Consider the following 20,790-nt stretch of genomic DNA (forward strand, 5'->3'; position numbering starts at 1 on the left):
AGAGTCCCTAGCCTTCCTGCTCAAGGCTCTGGCCTAGGATCCAAGCAACCAATTCCTTCTTTGATTTAGTGGTTCTTTTTTTGAAGGAATAGAGATAACTTTAAGAAGTCCTTTAAGTTCTCAAAGATCATACTCATAAAATAAAATAAAAAATCCTTTAAGTTCAACATATATAGTGAATGAGGAAATAAATGGGCAAATTGCCTTCCCTAAACCCACTTCAGAGTAAAAGAGCCAAAAAACAAACCTGTCTCTGCTAATACTGACCACCTGTTACAATGTAAAGAACATGCCTTATTCTGGTGGAGTCTGCCTCTTTTTCCCATCTCACCAACGAAATCCTATTACCTTCACTTTGTCTAGACCAAGTGCCCCAGAAGGAAGGGCTCATGGCCCTACTCCAGGAAAGAGGGAGAGAGAGAGAAAAAAAACATTTTATCATAAATAAATAGATAGTTATACTGACCAGAATGGAGAATTTGCCTCAGACGAGAGCACAGTGATGGAATCAGAAGAAAAAGTCAGGGAGGTTACAAAACAGCCTCCCAAAGATTGACTTCCTCTAGTTTGGAAATAAACAGATATGAAGTGGGTTCCGCTGGAAGCTGAGAACAGAGAGCTTGATGATCTCCCAAGTTCCTTCGTCCTGAGGGAGGACAGGATTCTATACTAATTGACCAGTGAGAAACCTGATTGGTTCTCTTCTAGAAGGGTCATTGTCCCACAGTTCTTTGTTTCCTAGGATCCAGGCTCTGCTACCTCCCTCCATCCTGACAAAAGCCTAGGGCCTGCTCCTAGGACTGTGATGCCCCCGAGAGACCACCAGGGGGCAAACAGAGACTACTGAGCTCTCCCCACGGTCTCTTCCACCCGGTTTCCATGGAGCCAAACTCAGAATATCAGAGCTGGAACCAGCTTTAGAAATCTTCCAAAGGCTTCTGCTCAAACCGCTTTACTTACAAAGAAAAAAAAACAAGGTCTAAAAGAGGGAAATAATTTGTCAAAGCCACATAGTAGGAACCAGAAACCAAGTCTCCTGGTTTCTCCTATCCTATACATGTTCCACCACACCTAGCTACTCCTGTCTCATATTTAATTCTAGAATACACCGGTTTTTAGTGGTATCTTTCCCATATAAAGGACTTGTCTCTACAATTAGATTATAAATCCTCAGGACCAGGGACCATGTTTTGGCTCATATTGCACATCTCCTCCGGCACCTAGCACATGGCTTTGCAGGTAGCCTATAACCCAATACCAGATGGAAGTTTCAACACATATTGTGAAACTGCTATGTAACAGGACCAGAAATGGTTACTGAGAATACAGAGATGAAAATGTACTGTCCCTGCCCTCAAAGAGCTTACTATCAAGGGGAGAAGACAAATATGTCAACAAACAACTATAATTCAGGAGATGAGTTTTTAACAGTGGTGTTAAAAACAGCAGAGTTTTGAACAGGCAAAGTGGCATGGAAGCACAGAAGAGGAAGTGACAGGCTACCTTACAAAATTGGGTCCTAAAGGAGGAATGAGAATTCAGCAAAGGAGGAATGGGAATTCTAAATAGAAAGAATGGCAGGATACCAAAGCACAGAGGCATGAGAACATGGTTTGTTAGGTGAAAATGACTGCTTCTGAGTAGCTGGAGCATAGTAAGGATAAGAAGTTGGACTGGGGAGGGAGTAGTAAATAAGGAAGAATAAAAGTGAGGGTAGTAATAATGAAGATGAAAACACCACTGTGGCTGGATTCCAAGGATTTGGCATCTTGAGTTTAAGGTTAATTCCTGACATGAATCAGATAATCCAGATAGATATTCTTTTTCTGTGTTTTCTTTATTAAACATCAATGAGAAAAACATCAATGAGAGAAAAACATCAATGAGAAAGAAACACAGATCAGCTGCCTCCTGCACACCCCTTACTGGGGCCCGAGCCCTCAACCCCTGACCAGGAATCAAACTGATGACTTGGTTCATGGGTTGACGTTCAACCAACTGAGCCACACCGACCAGGTCAGATAAATATTTTTTATTTTTATTTATTTTAAAAATTTTTTCAGTAAGCCTCTACTATGTGCTAGGCACTATTCTAGGAACTAGCAATACAGCAGTGATTAAGAATTAAAGGTCCAAGCTGTCATGGAGCTTTCCTAGTCATGGAGAAGGCAGGTAATATACAAATGAAGAAATACATTTCAGATCATGATAAGTGACACAAAGGAAGTAAAACAAGGCAGTATGATAGAAAAATGATTGGATGGGGGAATTATGAGATAGGTTGGGCCAGGGAAAGCTCACCAAGGAAGTGGCATGTGAGCGGAATGAAGTGTCAGCTGGGGAAAAGGCTGAGGGAAGAACATAGCGAGCAGGAGAAATCTCAAGAGTAGAGACCCTGCGGAGGGTCCAGACAGCTTGGAGGACCCAGGGACAGAAAGAAGGCTGGTGTGTTAGGGCACAGCGGGCACAAGGAGAGCTGCCAAAGTCAGAGTGTAGGCAGAGGCCAGGTCACGGAGGGATTTGAAAAATGAGGTACAGGGTTTGGATTTTATTCTAAGCGCAATGGAGAAGTTTTAAGCAGGGAAGTGACATGACCTGATTTGCATTTTTAAAGCTAACTCTGCTGGCTCTTCTTTCCCACCTTTGGGTGGATATAGTGCCAGCTGCCATCGTCCTGTGGGACCCAAGTTATTTGGCACTGTTCTCTGGCAGCCTAGCTACATCTTCACAGACCTATAGAAAGAAGTCTCTGAGGACAAACTGCTTTTTGGAAGTCCCCCTGAGCATGGAGGAGGCAGGAACAGTAGTTCCATTCTTGGTGCTTGGTTAGTGGTCACACCTGCAGTAGAGGAGACCTCTGGCTGGTGGCAGAGCTTAGGACCTGAATGAAGGATGATACCACTCCATGTCTCCCACTGAAGACACTTTGTCCCCATGCAGCTTCCCTCACAAGGGCTCTGTGAAATTGAGCTATGTGTTCCCCCATCCTGGTTTTCTGATTTTCTGTGTGCATCTTGTCCTGGGAAGAGAGGGCCTACCAAGGGAGAAAAAAAGACTTCAGAATATTAACATAGTCACATAAGAACCCATACAAATCAATACAGGATCTTCCTAAAGTGAGCTTCACTTTAAGAACCTCCATTCAGCCCTAGCCAGTCAGGCTCAGTGGTTAGTGTCAGCCTGCAGACTGAAGGGTCCTGGGTTCATTTCCGGCCAAGGGTTCAATCCCTGGCCCCAGTGGTCAGGGCTAGTGTGGGAGGCAACTAATCCATGTGTCGCTCTCACATCGATGTTCCTCTCTCCCCCCTCCCCCACGCTCTCTGAAAAACAATGGAAAAAATATCCTTGGGCCAGGATTAAGAAAAAAAGAAACTCCATTCACTCATTCACAGATATTTATTGAGTACCCATGATTTACCAGGCATTATTTGGGAGTGTTAAGGATAGGCCAACTATATGCACAATATCTGGAGATCCAAAGGAAGATGTTTTAAAATAATAGGTTTCAAATAAATATTTGTTACATGGCTAAGCAACCCTGGCTTGGCTGAAGGGTGGGAATAGAATGGAGGTTGTTCACTTTACAAATAAATGAACTCTGACAGCTCCTTTAAATAAGACTTTCCTCCTAATGTATCCAAATTGGACCCAGCTTTAAAGAGTCAATTTGTTCACCTCTTTCAGGACATCATCAAGTAAAGGCAGTGTATGGCAACTATAGTTAATAATGCTGTATTGCATATTTGAAAGTTGCTGAGAGATTAGATTTTAAAAGTTATCACAAGAGCCCTGGCCGGTGCAGCTCAGGTGGTTGGAGTGTCGTCCCATACACCAAGATGGCAGGTTCAATTCCCAGTCAGGAGGTGACACAAAACCTTTGGCAATACAATGTAATAAGGGCTCTAATGGAGATACAGAAGCCTGGAAGAAGGAAAAGCTAACTCAGAGGCCATGAAACAGATCATAACAAGAACCTAGACTATCTGTCTTGTCCCTAGCACAGTGCTTGTGACAGAATTGGCACTCAGTAACCCTTGGGTGAATGAAGGATGTAGCAATTACCTTGACCATGGAAAAATAAACTTGTTAAATAAAAGTGGGTAGAAAGTGGGCATTAGAAGAAACAATCTGTGCAGAGACATGGGGGAAAAAGAGCTCAGCACACTTGAAGAAAGAGGGAGCTTAATGTGGCATGAGGGGTCCAGGAAACCAGAACTGGTAAGGATGAGAATATGGAAGAGGGGTTCTCTGCCTCAAATCTCCGCAGAACTCTCAAAAGGCAGAAGGAGTTGGCTTGCTCTGCGCAGCCCTGGGGACAGAGCTAGGAGCAAATGCAGGGAGTCCAAGAGAATCAGATTTCAGTTAACTTTCTAACAGAGCTGTCCAACAGTGCAATTTGGGCTGCCTTGGGAGGCAGTGCGCGAGTTTCCTCAGAGGGAGGCAAGCAGGTCCCAGACAAACCTGGTGAAACAAATTACTATGTGTAGATATGATTTTTTTTTCCTGACTAGGTTTTGGAAGAATTTATCAAATCTCATCACTTAAAGGATATGAGATAATATGTGGACAACAGTCTTCAACAGCAGTTTTACAGAAGGCACAGAAACTTTCCTCAGATGCTTGTTTATGTCAATCATTGATTAAAACTGAAGGCAATAGGGGTGCTGTAGACTCTCCCATGAAAGGATAATATCTTTCAAATCACAGAGGTTTACACTCATTCATGAAGCAATTATTTATTCGGTATCTTTGTGTGTTAGGGACTTTGCTAAGTGCTGGAAATATAGATAGAAATGAAAAACACCCCTGACCTCACAGTGCAGGGTAGAAATGAAAATATATATTTACACTCCAGTAGCTATAATACAAAGTGCTACCAAAAATTCACTTTGCTAAAGGGTTCAGAGAGGGCCTCAGAGAGGAAGTGACTCAGAGGTGATGTTTTTAATTATTAAATTTATTGGGATAACATTGGTTAATAACATTATGTAAATTTCAGTGTAGTCTCCTTCCATCACCATGTATTTGACCCCCTTTACCAGAGTGGAAGAGAAGGAGGGTGGGGAAGGGTGAAGAGAGCTGAATTTTGAAAAATAAAAAGGAATTCACTTAATGAAAGAGGAGAAAGATAGCCCAGGCAGAAGGGAAACATAAGCAAAGCTATGGAGGCATGAAAATGCAATGCCACTTGGGGAGGTGAATGGTTGGTAAAGTACAGGGTAGGTGGTAACAGTAAAGAGAAGCCAAGATGTGCATGGTTTTGAATCCAATGCTAATGACTTTTTTGTTTTAATCTTTAAGTCATAGGAAGCCAATGATGGGCTTTTTTTCTGTTATTCATTCACTTAAAACTTTTATTTTGGAAGAATTTTAGATTGGCAGAAAAGTTACAAAGATAGTACAGAGTTCCTGTCCAAGAACCATACAGGATGGGCAAAAGTAGATTTACGGTTGTGAGTACACAGAACACAGTTTATTCTTGCATTATTGTTTGTTAATTATTGTGTTCTTTTCCTACTTTTGCTCCACCCTGTACATCTTTCACTCTGCTTCCCACAGTGTAACATCTGCATGGCGATGGCACATGTGCAAGACTAAGAAACCTATATTGCTACATTACTATTAACTAAAATACAGACTTCATTCACCAGTTTTTCCACTAATGTCCTTTCACTGTCCCAGAATCCAATCCAAGATACTGTGTTGCATTTAATGTTATTTGCTTTTTATTTCCAGTGATGGGTATAAAGTGGAAAAGTGATGTGATCAGATGTGTCTGTAGAAATGATCAGCATAATTCTTAGGGCAGGTATGAGGAAAATAGATGGGAGGGGCCCAGGCTAGGGGCAGAAGACTTGTTAAAAGTCTATTGGGAAAGTCCTGGTAAGTGATGATAATGGCCTGAACTCTAGTACAGTAAGGATGGAGAGGAAGGTTGAGACCTTTTTGGTTTCATGGTAGAGCCCTTTCCTGTAGGAGAATGAATAGAACGTAGGGGAGGCCAATCTTAATCTACCTCTTACACCTAAGAAGTGAATATATGTGTACAGCAGATTTTTAAACAAAAAGGAAAAGATCTCTATCCCAGATCCTTGGGGTGAGATTATTTCTGCAATTAAGCACTAAATTTAACTCCTGAGCTCCCTGAAAGCCAAGGCAAAAAGGGAAGCTTGATGACATACATAATATACTCGATGGACAGGAAGAGCCTGACCACATTGAAATGGGAGAAGTTAAACCTGCAGGGCACCCGGGAGACAGATCATGTTTGTCCCTGATTCTGAGAACCCTGGTGAAGCTCTGTTTCTGGGATCCCTGGTTGCTCCCGGTGTTCTCTGTTCTGGAGGGGGCGGACTGGCAGCACAGCAGAGCCTGGAGCCAAGCCACAGACCAGGAAGGTATCTTTACAGACAACCCGTCCAGAAGTGTTTCAACCTGGAAATGTGATTCTCTGCCAGCGTGGGTTGCGGCTCAACATCCCATATCATTTCTTGCTCTTCCCACTGTTCTGCCCTCCAACTCCCGCTGGAGCTTCCAGCAGCCCTGCAAGAGAACTGGGCAGGAAGTCGAGGTCCAAAGCAGGGATGGATGTACTTACCCAAAATGTCCCAGCAAGTTAGGGAGAGAGGAGGGATAAGGCCCCTGCCCTTCTGATTTCAGAGTCTGAGTGTTCCCCGTCTGGACGGAGGTGGTTGTTCTCTTCTTAGGATCCAAGTAATTCAAGCACTCATTCAACACAAGGTGTCAAGTACCAGCCACAGGCTGGGGGTGGGGAGCTTCAGTGCCCTGCCTTCAGGGAGCTCACCTTCTGGTGGGCAAGACAACACTTTGCCAACCAGCCCTTACTGAAGAGGACTGAACATCCCAACCCTCTCAGAGAGGTGCAGGCCTTCCCTGCAGCGGTGAGGGAGAGATTGTGCCCCGCTTTGGGAATGGAATGGGACACAGAGGAAGACATGCTGAGGAAGTGCCAAGGCTCCAGCTGTGCCGGTTGCAGCCTGGTCATGGCTTGTGTGGGTAGAAGAGAAACTTGGTAAGGGCGTTCTAGGCACCTGGAATTACGACCTTTACTTTTTTCAGATGTGAGTGCTTTGACGCTCATGATCTCAGTTCACGTCTTTGGTGAAAGTGCAGGGGAGATGGCAATGGTAAGCAGGGGCCAATGTGGGGATGTATTAAAATATTAAAGATACTAAAAATATTAAGATTCCCATTTCAGAGATGGGGAAACAGGCTCTGGGGTGGCGTGGCCAATACTGCCAATGCAATTAAGAACAGCAAGTGTCCCGATCCTGTCCAGAGCCCGAGCTCTGTGCCCGCACCGCCGAGCTCCCCGACCTGAGCGCCCCCCGGCCCCGCAGCCGGCTTCCGCCCTCGGAGCCTGACCTCTCCCCCTTCCTCGCCCCAACGCTCCGCCAGAAGCCTGAACGGGTTTCCGCCCCCCGCGCTCTGGGCGTCGCGGAGAGTCAGGGGTTAAAACCCGTGGCCCTGGTGGCCCCTTCCCCCTCCCAGCCCCCTCTCCTCCTCTCGGCGCCGCGCCCGGAGCGTCGGTCCGAGAGACCGGCACGAGAGAGGAGGGGAAAAAGTGGGCCTGTTTCTCGGGTGGCCAATCCACCGAGCCCGCCGTGCCCCAGAGGAGGCGCCAGCGCTAGGCCAGCGCCAGGCCGGGCTGCCTGCTTCCCGCGGCAAAGTACAAATGCGCCCGAGCGCGGCGCCTGGCGCCCTTGGCGTGCACAGCCGGCCGCCGTGCAACCTCCGCTCGCGGCCGCCGCGCCGTCGCCGCCGCCGGGACCGCCGCCGCCGGGACCGCCGCGCCGCCGGGCCCCAGCCCCCCGCGGCCTGACCTCGAGCCCCCGCGCCGGGGGCGCCGGCCGCTCCGGACCCCGCGCCGAGAGCAGCCCGCCGGTGCCGCGCGCCCGGCGCTGCGCGCTCTGCAGACCCCTGTCCTCGCCCGTCTTTCTTCTCCGCCTCTCCCGCTCACCTTCTCCTTCGCCCGAACCGCCCCCCTTTCCCGCACCTTCCTCGTCTCTCCACCTCCTCCGTCCGTTCCCCTTTTCCCCTTACCCCCACCTTAGGCATCCCTTTCGGTCCGCAGCGCCTTCGTCTCCACCCTGCTCCCACCCTCCGCTGTAGCAGCAGCCCTCCCTGGGTCCGTGGGTTGCTTTGTGCCCCTGTGCCTCAGTGTCCCCCTCATCTCACGGTCTCCGACACCCCTCCCGGCTCAGCACCTGGTGCCCGGCGCCGGGGGAAGGAAGGATGATTCCCGAGGGAAGGGTCCTCTCTTCCTTGCTAGGACTCGCGCTGCTCTGGTTCCCCTTGGACTCCCACGCTCGAGCTCGTAAGTAGGGGGTAGGGACCCTGGGGTGGGGGGGGGAGAGGAGGGATGCGAGCCCCCGGGATGTGCGGGAAAGTGCGGGCGACTGGGGCCCGCGCAGTGTCCTGCGGGCCCTCCAGGCCGCACCTGCGTCGGAAGGGTGGCGCTGCTCCGCAGACGGTGTGGGCCGGGGGCTGGGAGGCGTGGGGAGCTCGGCGGATTCGGAGCCACGGGGGCCGCTGTCCTGGGCCTGAGGGTGGAGGGCAGCTTGAGAGAGGGCTGGGCGTCGTGTTTTGAGGCTGGGGATGGGGGACACTTATTCCAAGTAGGACCCCGTGTGTTTGGCTGCAAGGGTGTGATGACGAAAAGGCTGCTGCCTTTTAAAGAGGGCTGGTGGAAAGACAGAAGAGCTAACTGGGATAATCTTCCCCTTCAGTTACCTCTTTTGATCCTCACAACACTGCTAGGAGGTCGGTATTATTTGCATGTTACAGATGAGAAAACTTAGGCTGAGAGCAGAAACTTGCTCAAGCTTACAGAGCTAGGAGCCACCCCAAGCCAGAATTCTGCAGTTCCAAGTCCTGTGCTTTCCCCTGCCCCACGGGGTCTGGGAGGAGTCCCGATTTGGACTAGCGAGACTCTGGGAGGCAGCAGGGCCCGGTGAGAGGAACCAGCCCTCATTTCCCAGATCTGTTGAATACCAGTTGGTGGGAGGCAGGCATGGAGGGCACCTCTCTGAACCTCAGTTTCTTAATCTATAAAATGGGAGTAAAAACCTCAGAACTCATGTGAGGATTAAATTAGAGAAAACATGTAAAGCAACTAGCTGGCCCATGGTAGGCTCTTTAAAAATATCAGTTCCCCAATTCACGCTTTCCATTTGAATGCAGTGTAATCTCGCACAGTTAATATGATCTCTGAACCTCACTTTCCTCACTGCCCTCCAAATAGGCTGGTAGACCCCCTTCCCATCCCCTACCAATTTCTCAGAATGCTGTGAGGGTGTAAAACAAAACCAAAGATTCTCTTAATAAGAAAGAAGGAACTTAGTTCAACTCCTAAAATACCCAGTAAAGAAACTGAGGCCCAGGAGGGAGAGTGGTTTGCTCCAGGTCACACAGGGCAGAGCCTGGGACGAAGACCCCAGTTTCCCACCTCCCAGCCTAGTGCTCTTTCCTCTCCACAGCCCTGCTCCCCCATCTCTGCCTTTCTTTTGCATGTGACTTTTTGGAGCCAGTGAGGTTGGATTTTGTTTCATTCTTGTCTCTGTTCAAGGAGGCAGGCTGCATGTCTGGTCGTCCCTGGGCTGCCGGCAAACAGCATGAGACTCCTAGTAGCCCTTAGTAACAAGTAATGGAAAGAACTCAGTGTTGGGTTCAAGTCCTGACTCTGCCCCTTAGTAGTGGTGTGACTTTTCATACCACTGAGACTCAACCTCTTCATCTGTCCAAGACACATACTCACCTGGAACCCAAAGGGTTCTTGAGAGGGTGAAAGGAGGTGCCTGTGCTAAAGTGCGCAGTACAATGCCTAGTACTCAGTAAATGTCTCCTCCCCCTTCTTGAGCCCTGAAGGTTTCCTCCTAACACTTACCTGTTGTTTCTTAAAAGGGATTTAGCACAGGATGCCCTCCTTGCCTGCCTCTCCCACTTGGCACATCGTTTTTAGCCCCCAGGGTTTGTCTCCAGATATCGTTGCCCTTATTGCATCTTGGAAAGATGCCCTAGAATCAGATCATTTTGCAGGACTGCTCATGTCCTACCCACAGCCCTCCTCTTTGCCTTCCGTATCTCGTCAGCCCGTCACCTTGCTTAGGCATACCTTTTTCAGCAAACTTTCCGTGGTCACTTGATCCACTCTGATCTCCTTCCTCTGTGCCTCCACTGGCCTTCAGGTCCATACCTCTCATTGGATCTTGGCAGTACTCAGTCTCTGCCATAGCCTGGAGCTTAGCTCTAGACACAGACTGGAAATAACAGAGCAGATTTATTGAGTTAAGGTGAGGTGTAAAGATTCTGGGATGTCAGAGCTGAAAGAGCCTTTGAAAGTCATCTGCTTCTACCCCTCAGTTTTCCTATCCTTATAGTTAAACTAAGCCCCCAAAAGGTGAGTGACTTGCCCACAGTCACATAGCAAATTTATTAAAGGAAAGAAGAGAGACTGGGCTTGTAGTCTCTGACAGTATGAATTGAGGCAAAGCACTTCACTTCCCTGAGCCTTATTTTGTCTACTGGTGACATCTCAGGTGCTTGCAGAAGTGATGCCAACAGATGGAAATCCTCAAGTCTGTAGACTCTTGAGGTGGCCCAGACCCACAAATGCCAAGGGCCAGTGAACATGTGTGGCAGCTATTCAAACAAAGGTTACTCTATCCTTAGCTCTATTTCCAGCCACAGATTGAGTCCTGATCCCAACCCAGACTGAGTCTCAACTCCAGCCATAGGCTGAGCCCTGGTCCTCAGACCTTGACCACAGATTGAATCCCAATTCCAGGTCTCTGACTTGGTCACTGAGCATTGCTGAGTCCAGCCCCGGGAGGTGTCACATGCATGCATGTTGGCCACTTTGGTCACTTATCCCTCTATGGTATGAGAACCTGACTAGTACCTTGACTCCCTCTCCAATGCTCTACCCCTCCCCCATGTCAGCTTCTCTTTTGTGTGCCCTTCCCTTACTAATTGCCTCTCCATTTAAGGTGTCCAGCATACTTCTGCCCTCTCTCCCTTCCCATCATCCAATCCTGCTTTCAGGAGAGTCAGTTATGAAATAAAAACATTGACCTCTCTATTTTTCTCCAAGGGTTATTGTTCTATTGGACTCGAAGCTTCTGTTCCCAGGTGACAGAATCCCAAACCCCAGAAGCAGAGATGAGGTGGCAAGAGAGTTCCCATGGTGTGATGTGGTATAAAAGACAAACTTGGAATCAGAAGGTCAGGGCTCCAGCTCTAGCTTTACCAAAATTTTAACTGTCACACAGGGCAAGTTGCCTTTCTCTGCCCCTCAGTTTCCCCAGCTATATAGAAGGCTGGACCCAAATAGATAATCATTGAAGACCATTCTGGCTTTAACATCCTGTGATTCTAAGACTCTAAGATCCAAAGATTCTGTTGCCTTGATTCTGAGTCTTCTCAGACCTTTGGATAAGGGGGTTTGGGGAGTGGGGGTAGGGGGTCTGCAGCCTGGTACTCCTGCCCTGCCAGGGAGGAGTAGATAGACCGTCAGAGAGTCTGTGACAGGGAATAGAGGGAGACTCACCAGTGGGGACCCTGCCCTCTGTTCAGCTTAGTCACATCCCCATCCACCTGTCCAGATGTACATGAGGAGGTGGCGGGTGCCTGAGTGATTGTCTGACATCTGGCTCCAGGCAGGTCCCTCTCTAGGTCTGTGTGGGCAATTCAACACCTCCTCTCTGCCACCGGTAGAGGTCTCTGTCTCACTCACTCACTTGCAAACTGCTGAGCCAGAGCAGGCAACAGCTGTGCAGTTGCTCCAGCTGTTGCACCTGTTCCAGGACTGGCCTCTCTAGTTCCCCCAGCCACTAGCCATGGCACCGGGCTCTGGAAGAGGACCTTGAATCTCTTGGACTCCCAAATAAAAGGAGAGGTGCCCCTGGGAGGTGCAGTGCGGAGATCATTTCAGGCATCCCTTGCCTCTGGGCAGGGTCCCATCCCAGAGGAGACTTCCATAGTTTTCTTCTGTTACCAGTTCTTAGTCAGGATTCTTCCTTATGTCTCACCTGAGTCCTTTTGTTTGCAATTTAAAGGCGTTTTTTCTGGTCCTGTTCCTTAGGGGATGGGTGTTTCTATAAGCATTCCCCTCAGATCTGAAGACTGGCATTGGAGTTTGTGCTGGCATAAATCAGTGATCTTGGGCAAGTCCTGACTCCTCTCTGGGACTCAGTTTCCACATCTGTAAAATGAAGGATTGGACATCATCTCTCAGTCCCCAAATTTCTAAGATTCTCTGAATCTAAATGTATATGTCCAAGGCAGAACAGAATGTAAACAGTCTGTCTCTGCCTGTGACCCTTTCCTGGTTTGACAATTCTCTCCTTTGAGGTCATTCTATGTTCCTGAACATCTGTCATGTGCCAAATAATAGGAGTCAGGTTCAGAGAAGTGAGGACCCTTTACCTGGAGCTTAGCCACTGAGGAGCAGAGGTTTTCACTTCTGATTCTCTTAGGAGGCCTCCCACATCGGGTGCCAGTGCCCAAAACAGAGCTTATGTCTTAGAAGGGAGAAATTTGTTTGGGTAAAAAAGGGGGACATTAAATAAAGTATGGCCATATGGGTGTGAGGGAAAAGATGTAAACGTCCTCACACTCCTGTGGAGCCTGGTTCACTGAGGTCTCCTGAGTTCTTGCAGGCTGGAGACGGGCCAGTCATAGTTCCAGACCTCTCTCTTCATACCCCAGCCCTTTCTGGCCCCCACCAGCCTCCCCTGTAGCTCAGAAGCATCTTTGATGGTCTCCTCTGCTTCCTAGTAGAAGAATTCCCACCACACTACCCACTCCTAACTATCCACTATCCCAGTGATCTTGGAATGGGGGGAGGGAGAGTGAGTAATTCAGCAAGAGGAGATTGGGCTGAAAACTATCACAGAGAGGTTTTCTGGAAAAGGAATCGGGAGCCAGGTTATGACAGACTGGGATGAGCTCTTTATCAGAGTGTGAGAGTTTCAAGGCAGAGTGTGGGATGACCTTGGATAAGACAGTTTGGAAATTTTGACTTACATGTGAATATCATGGCATCGCTCATCCCCTACCTGCCCGGGCCCCTGACCTTTTTGCACGTGGCGTTTGGTTTGGCAGGTGGTTTGGGAATTCAGATGTCGAGAGCTGGAAAGGGGAGGTCAAAGGCTAATTTCTGTTAGGTGGCAAAGTCCCAGTGCTGAGAGGGATTTGGCTCTCCTATCACAGAATGAAGTTCTGTTTTTGTTAAAGGAAGCAGTTTTCAGGAATACGGGCCATCAGTCACCTCCTCTTCCAGAGCCTCCCTCCTCCACTGACTCCATTCTTTCATCATACATTCAGTTACCAAGTGCCCCTCTAGGTAGGCTGTGCGCAGAGCACTGGAGACACAAAAGTTGTTGAGATCTGCTTCTTGCTCGCAAGCAGCTCACGGCTAAGTAAGGAAGAACCCATTCAGTAAGTACTTCTAATCCAGTGTGATGAGAATCGTAATTGAGGGCTGAACTCAGGTCTGTGGAGCCCCGAGGAGGGACTGGACAGTGACCTGGAAGGCTGGGGTGGTTTTACAGAAAGGGTGGCACCTCAACAGCTCTTGAAGAATGAGAGGGAGGTGGTCAAACCTTGGAGATGGGAATCACATGTGGAAAGGTACAGAAGTGTGAAGGAGCCTGGGGTGGAGGGTGGAAGAGTGAGAAATTCAGCAGGAAGAGATGAGCCTGAAAACAGGGCTATCACAGAGAGTTTTTCTGGAAAAGCAAGCAGGAGCCAGATTATGACAAGCTGGGGTGGCCTGGTAACATTTGGAGTCTGTCCGGTAAACATTGCTGCCCTGAATTCAGATCAGGTCAACTAAATCCAATCACTTTAAGTCATTGTCAAGCTAGAGAAAGAGCTTTGGCTGTGGCCTATCCAAGTGGATGCTTCCTATGGGAAGGGGAACTAGCACCCAGCACACCCTAGCCACCTGCTGTGGCCCGCAGGAACCATGGTCACCCCACCTCTGTGCCTTCGCATGAAGCTACTGCTTGCTGCCCATCTGCTCCTTCTTAGCTCCTCAAGACTCAGCTCAGGCATTTTCTCAGGGAAGCCTTCCCTGAAGAGCCGATGCTTCCCCTATCATAGCATTTGTCAAACTGCAGGTAGTCTTCATCAGACTGTCAGCTCCTTGAGGGTGGGGACTGTGTCTTACTTAGTCATGTACCAAGCCCATGGACATGCATAAGACTTGATCCTCAAAAAGCTCAAGTGACTAGCAGGAAGGAATATTACTATAACCAATGATAATAGCATGTGCTGCTTATTGTGCCAAGTTCACCTGTTTGTTCAGTCCCTAAAGCTCAATCCCATCCTGACTGATTCTTCACCCTCTCCACCCATATCCAGTCTGTCTCAAAGTCTGCCCACTGTAACTACTAAGTGTTCCTCAAATCTGCACTTTTGCCCATGGGCACTGCTTCTTTCTTGGTCCAGGTCAGCATTATCTCCAAACAGATGACTGCAACAGCCTCCCATTGGTCTCTCTGCCTTGAGTCTTGCCCTCCAATCCATTCTCCATTCCTGTGGCCACAGCGGATGTTTCTAAAATGCAAACCTGATCACTGGCATGCCCCAGTTTAAAGTTTTTCTGTGGCTTTCTTTTGCCCTCAGGCTCTCAAGACCTGTCTGAGTTCCTGCCTCTCTCTGCAGCCTGATCTCTGGTCTCTTACCCCTTCCCTCCCACTCTCTCCTCCAACCTTCCATCCACTTTCATCTTGTATCCCAGCCCAAGGTCTGAGGTCTGTGTAAGCACCAAGCTGGCTTGTGAGTGGGGCTAGGAGAATACGGGCAGCCATAGTTAACAAGTTTGGTGAGGTTTAAAGGGGACCAGGGAGATTCGACCTCAGCGGCAGGTGCCATGATATTCACGCCCTAACAGGTGCCTGGAGCTGCTCATAGAATTCTGGGAGTAAAAGAAATACCGTGAGAAGCAGACTGTTAGGAAATTTGTGGAGCATCCAGTTCTGCTTTTTACCTACCATTTAACTGAGCATCTAATATATTTCATATATTATCTGATTTAATTCTACAATAATCCCAAGATGAAGACATTATCACTAATCCCACTTAACAGATGTGGAAACTGAGGCCTGGAATGGTTAAGAAACTTGTCTAAACTCAGGCTGCAAATAAAAGCCAAATCCAGTTTGAACTCTGGCCTATCTGACTCCAAAGCCAGGATTCACTGAGCGAGAGGTTTTGAAGGGGATGAGACCTGTTTAATCTTAATTTTTTTCTGTCTTTATAAAGCCTGGAACAGGGCCAATAGTCTTTTTGAAACAAAACCTTCCCCCACTAACAGTCTTTTTCCCTGGTTAGACATCACAGCCAGGGGCCGTTAACTCCATAAGATCTTTGAGAGAGGGCCTACTTGGCCCCCTGACTTGGAGAGAGATGTGGTACAGGTGGTTGGGATGAGATTTGGTGGTGGAGTGGGGAGAGAAAGCAGGGCAGACCCAAGGCTAGGGCAAGAGTGGGAGGCCACAGAGAACCAAAGGGAGTAGAAGGGAAGGGAGGGAATGTGAGAGACAAGCTTTGCCTCCCTCTCCATGTCACTCAGAATAGGCACCACTGGCTCCCTAGACCTTGTGCTAACTCCCCTTGGAGCCCCTGAGAGTCTGGGTGTACAGGACCGTAAATACATGCCAGCTCATGGAAGCTTAAAATGATAGAATCTTAGAACCGCAAAATTGTACAATTCTAGAGGCTTCACTTTCTAATGAAATGTAGGCTCTTAGAAACATGGAATTTTCAAATTTTGAATCTTAGAAACCTAGAATCTTGGAGTCTTAGAATTTTGAAATCAGGAATTTATAAACCATCTGTGCAGAAAATCTTTGAAAATCACAAAGTTCACCCCAAAACCCCCCACCGTACACTTATTTTGCAAATGGGAAACTGAGACTCAGAGAAGGGAAGAGTCTTCCATAACGTCCCAGTGTACTGGTAGCATGAAGAGCTAGAGCTCCTTCCGCCAGCCACGTGCAGGGATTGGGGCTGGTGTCAGGACTGCGGGGACAGAGGCAGAGGCCGGCCCTGCCTGGCAGTTATTCTTCCTGCCTGGCAGTTATTCTTCCTGCCTGGTTTTGACATGGCCTTCGGCACTCACCTCCTTAGAGGAAGAGGGAGCTCCAGGCAACGTCACCATTCCGTGTGCCTCTCACCTAGGAGAGCATGGTGAGGTGGGGACTGTGGTTGCAGGAGGCCTCTTGGGGTTGAGGGTTGGCCTGCCAGGGCCCCCCCACTCTCAGCTGCTGCCAGGTCTGTAGGTGGGGGGAAGGGGCCTCCCATCCTGGTCACAGGCTGAGACATTACCTCTGTCTTCATGCTCTAAGCAGGCGGTGAAGGAGAGGGGGTGCCAATTGGCACAAGGGCCAGTCTACAGGGCTGCCCCAAGGAAGGTGGGACAGAGTTTCTTCAGCAACAAGGCTGTGACCTAAGGCCATGGTAGTGTTGCAATCGCCCCTCCCTGCTGAGAGGAGGGGACTGAGGAAGAAAGACATTATTCAATCCTTGGAGAGTTGGGCTGGCTCTGACAAGCACCCCAGCTGGGCCTGTGTCCCGCCCTCTCTGCCAGCGGGGGCTGAGAGATAAACACTGCTCATTTGATACGGGCCAGCCGGGCCCTTGCTGAGAACCAGGTCTGCTGTCTGATCCCCTCTTCTAGTTCGGGGGGCTGGGTCGGGGGTAGGGAGGGAAATAAACCCCTGTGTTCCTCAGTACCCAATGGCCATCGAAACACAGACTCGGAGGGCATCATGACCATGGCAGAGATCAGACAGAGCAAGAGCAGTGCAATCAGCCAGAGGGAAGCTGATTGCAGCTTCTTACAAAGGAAACTTCCTAAAGGTTTGGGAATGGCTCCGGAGCAACTAGGCTCTGGAGCTGTGTGCCTGGGGGCTGAGCGCCAGCCCATCCCAGCACTGACAAGGAATTTCTGCATTGTGTGTGAGCTCCCCCTACGAGTGTACTGCTTTCAATACTCAGTGATTCAGGGAGTTTAAATGTCTATTCAAGATGATAATGTCCATCTTGCAGGGTCCTTGTTACTGTGACTATCATAAGTTGGGAACTGAGCTAAGTAAGCACTTTACAAGCACTTTCCAATTTAATTTTCCAAGCCAGAATATTAATGAGATAATTAAGTAATTTATGTAAAGAGAGGATAGTCAATAAGTGGTTCCTTTCTCCATATTTCAACTCATTTAATTCAGCAAGTCTTTGTGGACACTTCAATGGTGCTAGGTCTCCTAGTACCTCCCTAAAGGAGCTTAGGTTATTCTTCAGATAATGGAGAGTTTTGCTATAGGAATGATAGCATCCCTTCTGGGTTGTAAGAATCAGCAGATACCTGAGTGGAGGAGGGTTGGCAAGAATAGGGCAAGAGGTAGAGGGTGGGACCAAGAGCTACAAATCCAGTCTGGAGCCCTGACCTGCTGCTAGGCAGTGAGCCAATAAGAGGTGAGGGCTGGTGTGTTTTAGAAAGAGCCCAAAAGACTGGGCTATGGGAGGAGAGACAGAGGTGGAGGTTTCAAGAAAGCAGGATTGCAGAAGAGCTATAGCACATCACAAAACAAACAATTTTAAACATTCTTAGAAGCATTCATCTCCATATTGACAACTTATATGCAGATGACAAAAATAATTAATGTGCAGTCACACACACTGATCAATTGACTGTGCAATAGTACCGATGACTGTTTTTAAGGATATTAAAGTCAGTTTTCTAACCTGTCACTGGGCAGTACTTGATTTTCCCAATTCAGGCGCTTTCCATCACGGCTGGCTGAGATATAGGGACACGGTATAGTATGAAAGCAAGAAAGCTGCTGTGAGTAGCTTTATTCAAAAGGTAGGTCAGAGACTGAGAGAGAGTGAAGGGGAGCGGCAGAGGGCAAGGGAGGAGAGGGTACAGAGATGTAGTAAATAAATAAGCAAAATGAGACAAAGGGAAAGGAAGGAAGTGTGATTCTGAGGGCAGAAGGAGCCAGTCGGACTTAGGCTGTCATCCCTGCTTGGTGACTGACTTGCAGTGTGACTTTAGGGGTGTGATTTACCCTCTCTGGCCCTCAGATGGTTTTTCTAATCATAATAACTAACATTTGTACCACCATTTGAATCTATAAAGCACTTTCACTGCCTGATCCTTCAACTGCCCCATGACAGAAGTGTTAAGGTTCAGAGAAGGGCAGTGATATTCCCGAAGTCACACAGCAAGTGAGCGGTCAAGGTGAAATTCAAACTAAGATGTTCTGGCCCCCTGACGGGGACAGCATATCCAATGGATTCTCTTTGGCCTGAGTGATGCAGATGACATTCTTCCTAGAACCAGAAAGAAGGAGGGATGAGGCAGGGTCTTTGGGCTGGAGCCCCCTGGGACTGACAAAGCACTGGTTGGTTTGCCAGGCCCAGACATGTTCTGCCTTTTCCATGGGAAGAGATATTCCCCCGGCGAGAGCTGGCACCCCTACTTGGAGCCACAGGGCCTGATGTACTGCCTTCGCTGCACTTGTTCCGAGGTAGGTTCCTCTGGCCACCTGTGTCAGGTATGTCTGGGAGACCTCCAGAGAAGTCACCCCAGAGGGAGGGAGGAAGCCTGACTCTGGAGGTCAGGAGCACTCTGGTCCCAGGATCCCTAGGAACTTGGGGCCATGCCACTTTACTACCGAATACTCAGTGCCTGCCACCACTACTGCACACCTCTGAGAGATAAGTCACACAGTGGGTCAGCAGCTAGGCTGGGCCAGGACTTCGGTCTCCCATCTCTCATCCCAGCCTTCTGTCCACCTCTGCTGGTGCCAGCCTCCCCGCCTCCTGTGTAGCAGAAAACAGCCTTTCCGACCCAGCCTCCCGTACTTTCCTCATATTATTTCCTCCAGCCCTCTCTCACCACACTGCCTTAGGATGCATTCTCCCAATGCCACTGGTCCAAAGGGTTGTTCTTCTAGGGCTTTGGCCAAATGTCACCTTCACCAGTAGCCTTACTCGATCCCTCACCTGCAAGCATTTTCTTCTTCTGGGATCCCATGTAAGTTTCTCGGTCCTTTCTCCTAATCACTGTTTGCCAGGTATAATAGTCACCTGTGTCTGTCAGTTACTGACCCTCCTAGATGGAGCCTGAGAGCAGGTTTTCCTGGGCGCTGTCTTATGTCCAGTTCAGTGTCCTGCCAAAGGCTGAACAAATCGGGGCAGAGACCCAATTTTTTGTTCACCTCCTCTCTCCTGCCACCCCACCTCCAACCCAGCACCCTCTGCAGGGCCTTGTACAATCAACTGGATGGAATAAATAAGACTTCCATGTGGTGCAGAATCCTCAGGCCAGGCAAGAGCCTCCCATGTTACAACAATCCTTAGCTCAGGGTGGGAGCAGAGAAAAGCTTCTGAAGGGACACTGGCAAGTGAGCCAGCCCCTCTCCTGACTCTGATCCCTGGGGTCTCCCTCCTCCTGGGGCCTTTCCCTCTGACTCTCCACTACTTCTACCATGTTGGCTCCAGGTGGAACTCTGCTGCCAACAGGGGCACAACACCCCCAGGACTGCCTCCCTTTGGTTTTCCTTAGCACATCTGAGGCCAATCAGCTTTTCAAAAAGAACTTTATGAAATACAGCCAAAGAACAGGAAGGAAACCCAAACAGAAAATTCCAGACATATTATGTGGTCCAGTTGACAAAGTCCAAGTTTTGTGATCCACGGAAGCTAATTCATTTCTCCCTCCCCAGAGTTTACATACGCAGTTTCCTCAACCGAAAGAGCTATAGCCGATACCCCTAAAATATACCCTGAATCCCTTCACTTCTCTCATCATCACCACTTCCCCTTATTCTAAGCCACCTTCATCTCTCACCTGGATGCTACTCAAGCCTCCCAACAGAGCCTCCATTGGGAGACTCTAAATCCATCCTTTGCACAGGAGCTAGAAGGATCTTTGCTGAACATGAAACTGATCATGTCATTCCAGAAGCCCCTGAAACCCTCCATTAGCTTTTGTGTGCACCTAAAGTAAAATTCAGACTCCCTGCTGTGGCTCTGTGTGATCTGACTTCACCTTATTTCTTCAACCTCACTTCCTACCTGTGCCAACACTTCAAACTCATTCCTACTTGTTCCTCCACCTAGAATGCTCTTCCCCTGGATCTTCTCATGGATGGTTCCTTCTCCTCTCACAGTTCGTGACATAAATATTATCTCCTTAAGAGGCTTTCTTTGACTGCTGTTTCTAAAGTTGTCTAATCTTGGTAATTCAATCACATTACCTTGTGTGATTATCATAAATTTTAACATCTGAAATGATGATCTGTCTCCCCCTGCAAGGATGTAAGCTCCATGAGAGCAGAAACCTTGCCAGTTTCACTCACTGCTAAGTCCCTGGCACTCAGTAGTCATGCAGTAAATACTGAGTGAATGTGTGAGTCCCCACCCCGTCCACCAGAGACAGCTCAGCATCATGGAAAGTGCACAACCCTGGAGGTGGTGCTTACTTGCTGTGTCATCTCAGGTAACTTAACATCTCAGAGGCTCTTTTCTCATTTTGAAAGTGTGGATAATAGTGTTTACCTCTAGGGTTCTTGAGGAGATGAAATAAGGTAATACATTTCTGTATAACATAAAACCCCTACCTGGTAGCCACTCAGTACACAGAAGTTATGACTTTCCTGAGAGGCAACTTTGGTTGCAAGGCCCCCTACCCTTTCAACTCCCTAACCTGTATCTATCTTACTTCCTGCTGCATGTCACTGATCATCTCCATCC

The 20,790-nt window shown here is 48.5% G+C and overlaps 1 protein-coding gene across 2 annotated transcripts in view; it reads left to right on the plus strand.

Annotated features, from left to right (window-relative positions):
* The first annotated feature begins 7,853 nt into the window (after window positions 1–7,853).
* CHRDL2 (chordin like 2) overlaps window positions 7,854–20,790 on the plus strand; it is a 31,032-nt gene continuing 18,095 nt past the window's right edge. Inside the window, exons 1-2 of one of the 2 annotated variants that reach the window (XM_081155065.1) lie at window positions 7,854–8,338; window positions 18,448–18,560. In XM_081155065.1, coding sequence (XP_081011191.1) covers window positions 8,257–8,338; window positions 18,448–18,560 — 195 coding nt within the window. In that variant the 5' untranslated portion in view covers window positions 7,854–8,256. The remainder of the gene's footprint in view (window positions 8,339–18,447; window positions 18,561–20,790) is intronic. The other variant, XM_081155064.1, reaches the window with a different exon arrangement.

This window comes from Miniopterus schreibersii (genome assembly GCF_964146895.1).
Source record: "Miniopterus schreibersii genome assembly, chromosome: 12".
Classification (NCBI taxonomy): Eukaryota; Metazoa; Chordata; class Mammalia; order Chiroptera; family Miniopteridae; genus Miniopterus; species Miniopterus schreibersii.